Raw genomic sequence first — 9,285 nt, forward strand, 5'->3', positions numbered from 1 at the left:
CAAACCAGCCATAAGGGTCACTTTTTTGAAACTAAGATTCATCATCTGAATAAATAAGTTTTCCATTGATGTATGGTTTGTTAGGACAGGACAATATTTGGCTGAGATACAGCTATTTGAAAATCTAGGATGTAAGGGTGCAAAAAAATACAAATATTGAGAAAAACGACCTTTAAAATTTTCCAAATTATGATCTTAGCAATGCGTATTACTAATCAAAAATTTTTTCTTGATATATTTATGGTGGGAAATTTATGGAACATGATTTTTACTTAACATCCTAATGATTTTTGGCATAAAAGAAAAATCGATAATTTTGACCTATACGATGTATTTTTGCCTATTGCTACAAATATAACTGTGCTACGTAAGACTGGTTTTGTGGTCCAGGGTCACAAATTGTATTATTTACATTTGCATGATATTAGCTGTCAGCCACCTTGTAGTATAAATATTAATCAGCTATGTAAATGCAACTAAATACACAATAAACGTACAATAGTTGTCATTATTCCTGTTGTGAAATCAGTTGCTGGTTAATCTGTCATGTTTACATCTGTTGCCATACAACATGACTCATTATGGCCCTTTTATCTGAGTCTTTTTTTTTTTTTTTAAGCGATGGAATGAATGATTTTCTTGGCTCTGAATGCTCGTCACGTGACAGCTGTTTCTTTTGATAGATATCTTTCTCGGAAGGGTTATTACTTCTCAGACAGTCACTTCTGTATCTCAGACAGACAGTGGCTTTTGCAACATGTTATGGGTTTGGTCCCCATTTGATCAGCAAATATAAACCTTGAATGCAAATGTAAAAACATTAAAAACCTCAAGTGTCTAAAGATCACTTGCAGAATAAGATTATGAACTTTGTACTTCACAAATAAGTAGCGATTGCATACAGATTACCTCTTTGTACTCTTCACCCACTTTACTAGTTTAACTGGTAGAACTTACCCATAAACAAAGTATCCAGATCATTTTGTATTCATCACAAGTCTTTATTCATTTCAATGTTTAAAAACACGCCGTTCACATCATTAGAATAAGAATTAGAATTTTAATGTTTAAAAAACCACGTCTTTCATATTGTTAAAGAAAATGCATGTGCAGTTAAGAAATATAAAAAGATAAAAAGAGTAAAATCAAACAGTTTGAGCTTCTTCTTAAAGTTTCACAAAGGCTTCAGTTCATTAAAGTCATATATATACACATATATTCACTGACCAAACAGATCAATAATATATTGCTATTTCACAGAAATCAATATTCAACAGGGACAGAGTTTTAAACCAACAACCAGTGTTAGATAGTTCAGTAGTTTTAAGCACACATAGTAGAGTATGTAGTTTAGTGGAGTTTAATAAAGCCTGTATCTTTCAGTAGCAACACATGGGAAATCAAACAAAACTTATTGATTTCATTTCATACTGAGTCATTAATCACATCTTCTGGATGATCATTGTTGTCTTCATCATGTCTAATGTCCAGAATTATGCTGTTCTGGAATCCATAAGAATTGTTGAAGTTTGGTTTCTTGTTGCGAATGATGATGACGATGATGATGAGGATGAAACAGCCCACGACTGCAGCGATGACAGAAACCTTAGATCCAAGATCCACTTCTGTGTCTGGTGGAGATGTTCTTGATATGATCTTGCTGATGTTCACTGTAACGGTACATTTAAAATCCTTAATAACATTGCTTACAATATAAACACTAAATCAGCCTGTTAGACTGCAGACAGTCAGATTCTCCTCACAGAACTTCACAATATGATTTTACAGCTGAGAATCTGATGAAAACTGATTATCTACTGTCTCTAATGTCTCTTAAATCTTAAATATGATGAGATGTGCCACTGTTTATAGATCTTCCAATATACTATCTTCTTATACACTACAATGATTTATTTCCAGGTGATTTAAAGTTGTGAATAGGCTGAAGAACAGTTTTCTGTTTTCCTGCCATCTAAGAAGTAATTAGTAATTAATAGTAATCAATTCTAAAATATAATACCTTTCTCGCCAGGAGCTTCATTGTTAATTTCAGGTTTAATGGGCCCTGTAACACATTTTAAACCACTGTTAGTAGATTGAACATAAATGTCCAAATATTTACTGAATAATAAACTAAAATATTATACCTGTTATGTCCACAGTGAATTTTGAAATTTCTGTTCCACATGGTGTTTGCACAAAGATTCTGAATTGTTCTGTCATTGCTGTAGTTGGAGTGTAGCTGCATGTGAAGCTGTTCCTCTGTTTACATGGATTCACAGGAGCCTTTTCTTTACAGATTACTGAGTCATTAGGGTATTGAAACATATACATTAAAACGCAGCAACTTGTGCCTTGCAGTGAGATGCTGCAGTTGAAAGTGACTTCTTTCCCAACAAATCCAGTCACTTCATCACAGCTTACAATGACATCTGAAAAATAACAATGTATATCAAATTATACACCAACTGAACAATAAAAAAAGTTTTTTTTTTGACATTTCATGAAACTCTGATTTTAACATATGTTTGTGTCCATGACAGTTATACAATAAATATACAATCTTTCGTTAGAGAATCTATTCATATAGAAAATCACTGCATTATGTTTTTTGTACATTAGATTTAGAATTTGATCTAGCCATTTAAGAGTCAGATATTTGATTATTTATTATGAATTGTAACTCGTCTAAAAGCAAAATAATACAGCAGTCTCTGAGTATAACTTCATCCTGTTTCTTTTAATCATCTGCATTAGATGTAATCAGTGCAGAATTCATAAGATCCTATATTCTTGATTGAAAATTTAATTTGGCACTTATCTGTATGAATACATTATTTTACATAAAAGAGCACATTAACGGGCAGAAAAAAATATTGCTTCATGACCATAATGGATTTCACATCCTATCGTGGAAACTGTTCAAATCTGTATTTTGAATCAGACTAAGAATCAAAAGCACTTAAACTGAGTCTATTTTAAGAGTCACGTTTTGTATATCTATGAATCAGGCTTAAACATTTTTTCATTATCTTAGATTTAGTCCCTCCTCTAAATTCTCACAAACACTTTCTAAAGGAGGTTTATTCTCTTACCACCATCAGCTTTACAGACAGCAGAAAAAGTCCAAACCAAAATGAACAGTAGTACAGCATTTACAGCATTCATGGTTGTGATTCTGCAATTGAAAAAAATGACAGAAATTTGCAGCAGAAATGAAACTTAGGATGAATAAGGAAGTACTAGAGATAGAGATTAGATAGATGCTCAAAGAGGAACATTTAGTGAAATCTCAGCACAAATGTCGACATTTAGCAGCAAAAGTGTACCTGGAATAAATCAGTTCTAAATGTTAAAAAAACGCACAAGCCATATACTTTTATGGTGTTAAAGTACTTAAAAACAACTCAAGGGTGATTACATGATGATAAGATTTATTACAGTGAATCACTGAGAGTACACAATGCAACATCCGCTCATATAAAATATATCAGCAGAATCTACATTGCCTGCAACAGAAATGAAAAGCGATGAAATAGCCTTTCCATTGCATTTTTCCTCTGGCTAAATGCAGAAAAAAGTATTCTATATTTATAGGCATTTTGACATTTTGGCAAAATCACATTATTTAAAAACAGCATGCAAGTAGGCTATTCAAGACTTTCCAGTAGCTAGTTATTGATAAGTAAATATAGGCCTGATGGGAATTATTTAGAGTTATTGCTCACCTGAACTCTGTATGTCTTGACCGTTTTGAGTTCATTCCCCACACTGACTCTCTCTGCCGCTCACTGAAGCGTATAATGTTTAACTACAATACAATTACACTTTCGCTTTCAGCATGACTCAACCAGTCTTCAAGGGACATGCAACTGCACTAACCTGCTAACTTCCCGCTTCATGCCATAATGATGATGACAGCTGCTGTCAATCAACTGTAAGCTCCACAGACATTGAAGTGGACGTATTTGATATTTTTGATGCTGCTCTGTGTTGTTATAGGAAGATAAAAGAATAAAGAGTCACAAGCAGTCAATGTCAAAAGATAACCACTCAAATCAAAGAAGGCGAGGCTTTACTGTTCACAGACAATATACCTGCTGCTGCCTGTGTCATTAATGTTAATTAAAGAGCAAACAAAAAATCGCTGTGCTCTTCTGTTTTTTTTTTTTTTAAATATACTTTATTTGTGTTCACTATTTCTATTTTTTGCATTTTTTTTTTGTTTATATTTTGTTGTTCATGCTAGGCCTATATTTTCAGTAAATATGGAGAAGGCTAGGTTTTTTTTTAATCTTTGCATTTTGTGCTTATATCCTATTTGTCATCATAAAATTCTAAAATGTTCTTTAACATTAATGACACAGGCAGCAACAGGTATATTGTCTGTGAACAGTAAAGCCCCGCCTTCTTTGATTTGATTGGTCATCTTTTGACATTGACCGCTCATACCTCTTTTGTCTTTCCAAGAACAGAGCAGCATCAAAAATATATCAGCTATCAGCCACCATGTAGCATAGATATTAATAAGCAGGCACTGAAACTCACATTGCTCAGTAAATGCACTATAATTACTTATAATTAATTGAAATTAAGTTAAATTATTTCAGTTTTTCATCTGTCATGTTCACATCTGTTGTCATACAACATACCTGACAGTGGCCCTTTGATTTAAGTCTGATGGAATGAGTTTTTCTTGACTCTGAATGCTCGACATGTGACAGCTGTTTGATTAGAAATGATCATTTTGTTCTCTTTCCTGGAAGGGTTATTACTTCTCAGACACATACGCCCATTTTTCAAACAGCTGACAATGGCTTTAACAACAGGTTATGGGTTTGAATCCTATGGAGTGCATGAATTAATTAAAGTAACTGCCAAATTCATAAATGATTCTTTCCTCAAATTTCCAAAAACTAATCTCAAGGTTGATAAATGATCATTTAAGAAGAGTAAATGAATGTAACTTGTCTTATATGAATAATACATACATACATACAGATCAGCTCTTAGTATTCTTCACCCAATTTAAAACAGAGGATCCCGATATTCATCTATAGAGACTATCACAAATCTTTACTCATTTTAATGTTCTTCAAAAAAAAACCTTGACAAAACCACATTGTTCACACTACTAGAAACATGCATGTGCAATATTAAAAGTAAAAAATATTTTTATTTTCCACACAGTTTTATTAACATTTACTTTGCCAAATATGAAACTGACTTTCGTTATAGACATTCCTTTAAAGTCAGATGAAAGCAAAACCAAACACAGTTTGAGTTTCACTGTTTCACTGCTTTGTTCATATATACAAATATTTACACTGATCAAACAGATCAATATTGTACTGTTATTTCACAGAAATTAATCTAAAACAGAAACAAGAGTTTTAAAAGCAACAACCAGAGTTATATATTCAGTAGTTATATAAAAGATATAACGGATAGTAGAGTATGTAGTTTAGTATAGTTCAAATAAAGCTTGTGTGTTTCATGAGCACCGCGTGGAAAATCAAACAAAACTCATTGATTTCATACTGATGAGTCATTAATCACATCTTTTGGACGATCGCTGTTGTCTTCATCATGTTTGACGCACAGAAACATCCTCTTCTGGAATCCACAAGATTTGTTGAAGTTTGGTTTCTTGTTGCGAATGACTGTAATTATGATGATGACGATGATGATGACGATGAAACAGCCCACAGCTGTGGCAGAAACCTTAGATGCAAGACCCACTTCTGTGTCTGGTGCAGATACTTCTGATGGGTTCTTGTTTGTATCCTCTAAAGTACATAAAAAAAAAATCTTTGCTTAAACATTGCTTAAATCATTAACACAAATTCAGACAGCAGAGTCTCCACACAGACCTCACAATATGATTTTGCTGCTAAGAATCTGATAAAACTGATTGTCTACATACATAGACCGAATCTAAAATCTCTAAAATCTTAAATATGATGATTAATGATGTCTCTTTAGAAATCTTCTTATATCTTAAACACTAAAATAAAGTATGATTTAAAGTTATCAATATGCTGAAGAGCAGTTTTCCGTTTTTCTGCAATCTAAGTGACCTGAAGCAGTAATCGTAATAGTAATCAATTATAAAATACTAACTTCCTCACCATGAGCTTTATCGTTAATTTTTTGGGTTTAATGGGCCCTGCTAACTGATTGTAAACCACTGTTAGTAGATTAAACATAAATGTCATACATTTCTCGAATAATAAACTAATAATAAAAATAACATACCTGTTACGTTCACAATGAATTCTGCTTTGTTCCAGCCACATGTTGATTGCAAAATGAATTTGAATTGTTCTGTCATTGCTGTAGTTGGAGTGTAGCGGCATGTGAAGCTGTTACTGTTTTTGCAGGAGTTCACAGGATTCTCTTCATGACAGATTACTGATTCATTATAGGTCTCAGGGTATTTAAACTTATATTTTTCAACGCAGTATTTAGCACACTTCAGTGAGACACTGCAGCTGAAAGTGACTTCTTTCCCCACAGATCCAGTCACATTATCACAGCTTACAATGAAATCTGAAAAATAACAATGTGTATCATATAATACACCAACTGAACAATAAAAAATATGCTATTTTTATCTCATGAAACTCTAATTTTAACATATATCTGTGTCCATCACAGTCACGCAACAAATATAGTCTTTCATTAGAGAATCTATTCATAAAAATCACTGTATTATGTATTTTGTACATTAGATTTAGAATTTGATTCAGCTATGGGAGAGTCAGATATTTTATTATTTAATATGAACTGTAACTTCAGTATATATACACTATTTATTTTCTAAAAGCAGAATAATACAACAGTCACTGTGTGGAACTTCCTGACTGTTTCCTTTTGTGCATCAGATATAGTCAGTGGAGAAAACACAAGATCCTGTGTTCTTGATTGAAAATGTGCACTTATCTGTATGAAGACACAGCTTTATGTAAAAGAGCACATTAATGGGCAGAAAAGAATGGTTTTGCTTCCTGACCTTAATGGATTTCACTTCCTATTGTGTAAACTGTTTAAACAGTAAATCTTTTTTTTTTTTTTTTTTTAATCAGACTAAGAGCTAAAAACACTTACACTGGGATTTTTTTAACAGCCACATGTTTTATATATCTATGAATCAGATTTCTCCATGTTTTCATCTTGGATTTAATCCCTCAAATTCACACACACACACACACACACACACACACAGGTGAGGTTTATTCTCTTACCTTGATCATCTTCACAGACAGCAGAAAAGGCCCAAACCAAAATGAACAGTAATACAGCATTTACAGCATTCATGGTTGTGATTCTGCAATAGAAGAAATGACAGAAATTTGCATCAGAAATTAAATTTAGGACTAATAAGGAAGCTCTAGAGCCAGAGATTAGATAGAGATTTTACAGAGAACAAATTACTGAATGCTCAGCATAAATGTCAGCATTTATCAGCAAAAGTGTACTTGGATTAAATCAGAAAAAATCTAGATATAGATAGATATAATATAGACTAATCTTAAGGTGTTAAAATTTTTAGAAATTACTCAAGGGTTAGGTGAATAATGATCATTTTCTATTCATTTATGCTTCTGGGAAACACCAAACATCTTTTAAAGCATCTTTAGATAGTCTATTTTATCTTTTTACACAGTTAAAAAATCTACTTGAAGTTTGAGAATATGCTTTACTACTTCAGTATGTCACGCTTAATTTCCAGGTTTTTACCCAATATAATAATCAAGCTTTCATTTGGAGGCGTTGAAAGAACTAATGAGTGCAAACCGCAAAACCACAAGATTTATCGCAGTAAACCACTGAGAGCACACAATGAAACACATCCGTTCATTAAAAATATCGAGTGAATCTACAGCGCCGGCGAGAGAAATTAAAAGCGATGAAATGATTTCTGTCTGTTGCGTCTGTTTATCTTCACCGGCAGAACGCAAAAACAATGAATTCTGTAGAGAACACTGCAAAACTAATCAAACAAAATTATTTAAAAATCTCTATATATAGGCATTTTGAAACATATCCAAAATGTGTCGTCCTACTTAAATATTTTCCCGTAGTTGGTTATGCATTAGTAAATATGAAGGGAATTATTGCTCACCTGCGGTCTGTATGTCTTCACAGTCTGGGTTTATTCCACTTAAGTAATCTCTGTTACTCACACGAGTGCATAAATAGATGCTACAGAACTTTTACTTTCACTCGACTCACAGCTGTTCTTCTAATCAGTATCTTGTGTTAGTAACCTGAAAATGCCCCCTGTCGTACCATAAGGATGATGTCGTGCGTGCTTGAGTCTGTGGGACGAGCATGGGATGTGTGCCACTTCACGTTTATACACGTCCTCCTTGCTGCCGTTTGGAAGTTCTTTTTACTTCGTGAAGTGGATGAGGGAAGTTTCTATGGAAAGACCCTTGATTCCTTGATTTTGACCGAGGGAGCGAGTCTACTTCATAATGCACACTTCATGTCGCTCCATAGACATGCCGTCATCGCAGATCGCGTTTGATTTACCCCCATCCCAAACCAGTGATTTCAAGTCACCAAGGACTTGAAGTCCCCATGAAATCGAAATCAAACGAAAAAAAAAAACATTTTACCATGTCAAAACTAGCCCTTTTTAAAGGGAGCCATTCTGTTGCATGTTCTTTTAATGCAAAGTTCACTTTTACATGTTGTTTGAACATTAATGTGTGTTTGTTAGTGCATGTACAAATCTACCCTATAATGATAAAAATCCATGCAGTCTGGATCTATTTTTAATCTGTAAAAATAATATTTGCTTTTTCAAATCCAGCTGTTCTCAGATGTCGTTGTGGTGTCACACCAACAGAGGCCGCTCCCACAAATAGTTGATTGACATGAGCGTTTTACCTCAGATCAGCTGTCAGATATCCGTCCTTTTTGTTTCAATGCCAAAACAGGGATGTAAGTTAGACAAGAATATCTCTGATTGAGTGATTGAGGTGTTGTGTTGCTGGATGTAATAATGAACATAGTGGTCATCATTTACTCCCGACATCTGAGCCGCTGAAGATGCAGTGGATTACGTTTGTTTGTGAAGGGAATGCGCCTCCCAATCTACATATATCCGTCTATGTTCGCGCGAATCATTTGTGATCCAGCTTCACTTGTGAGCAGAAGTGAGTTTAAGGGTTTTTTATGAATCTTTGCAATTGCCTTTCCTAATAAAGTGCTAGTTAGCAAGTTTAGCGGCTTAATTTGGCTAATGTAAACAGATGCATCTATCCACAGAGA

The 9,285-nt window shown here is 33.7% G+C and overlaps 1 protein-coding gene across 4 annotated transcripts; it reads right to left on the reverse strand.

Moving 5' to 3' along the window:
* Positions 1–1,031: 1,031 nt before the first annotated feature.
* On the reverse strand, positions 1,032–8,319 carry LOC127158925 (uncharacterized). 4 transcript variants are annotated; one of them, XM_051101873.1, is made up of 5 exons: positions 8,129–8,319; positions 3,096–3,178; positions 2,148–2,432; positions 2,021–2,065; positions 1,032–1,670 (listed from the first exon to the last, which is right to left on the reverse strand). In XM_051101873.1, the coding sequence occupies exons 2-5, from the start codon at positions 3,166–3,168 to the stop codon at positions 1,426–1,428; spliced, it is 648 nt and encodes a 215-aa protein (XP_050957830.1). In that variant the 5' UTR covers positions 3,169–3,178; positions 8,129–8,319; the 3' UTR covers positions 1,032–1,425. The 4 variants fall into 4 exon arrangements, with proteins under 4 accessions (XP_050957830.1, XP_050957828.1, XP_050957827.1 ...); XM_051101871.1 differs by lacking the exon at positions 8,129–8,319 and adding an exon at positions 3,729–3,898; XM_051101870.1 differs by lacking the exon at positions 8,129–8,319 and adding an exon at positions 3,729–3,898 and having other exon boundaries at positions 3,096–3,184.
* Between the last annotated feature and the right edge of the window lie 966 nt (positions 8,320–9,285).

The sequence above is a fragment of the Labeo rohita genome, unplaced genomic scaffold (genome assembly GCF_022985175.1).
Source record: "Labeo rohita strain BAU-BD-2019 unplaced genomic scaffold, IGBB_LRoh.1.0 scaffold_1786, whole genome shotgun sequence".
In the NCBI taxonomy this organism is placed as follows: domain Eukaryota; kingdom Metazoa; phylum Chordata; class Actinopteri; order Cypriniformes; family Cyprinidae; genus Labeo; species Labeo rohita.

Excerpts from the sequence above, each read along its gene's own strand:
- LOC127158925 (XM_051101870.1), bottom strand. The coding sequence starts at position 3,763 with ATGAACTCAAAACGGTCAAGACATACAGAGTTCAG. Across the intron at positions 2,433-3,095 it reads TGTCTGTAAAGCTGATGGTG|ATGTCATTGTAAGCTGTGAT; the intron begins GTAAGAGAATAA and ends GTTATTTTTCAG. Across the intron at positions 1,671-2,020 it reads TGAAGCTCCTGGCGAGAAAG|TGAACATCAGCAAGATCATA; the intron begins GTATTATATTTT and ends GTACCGTTACAG.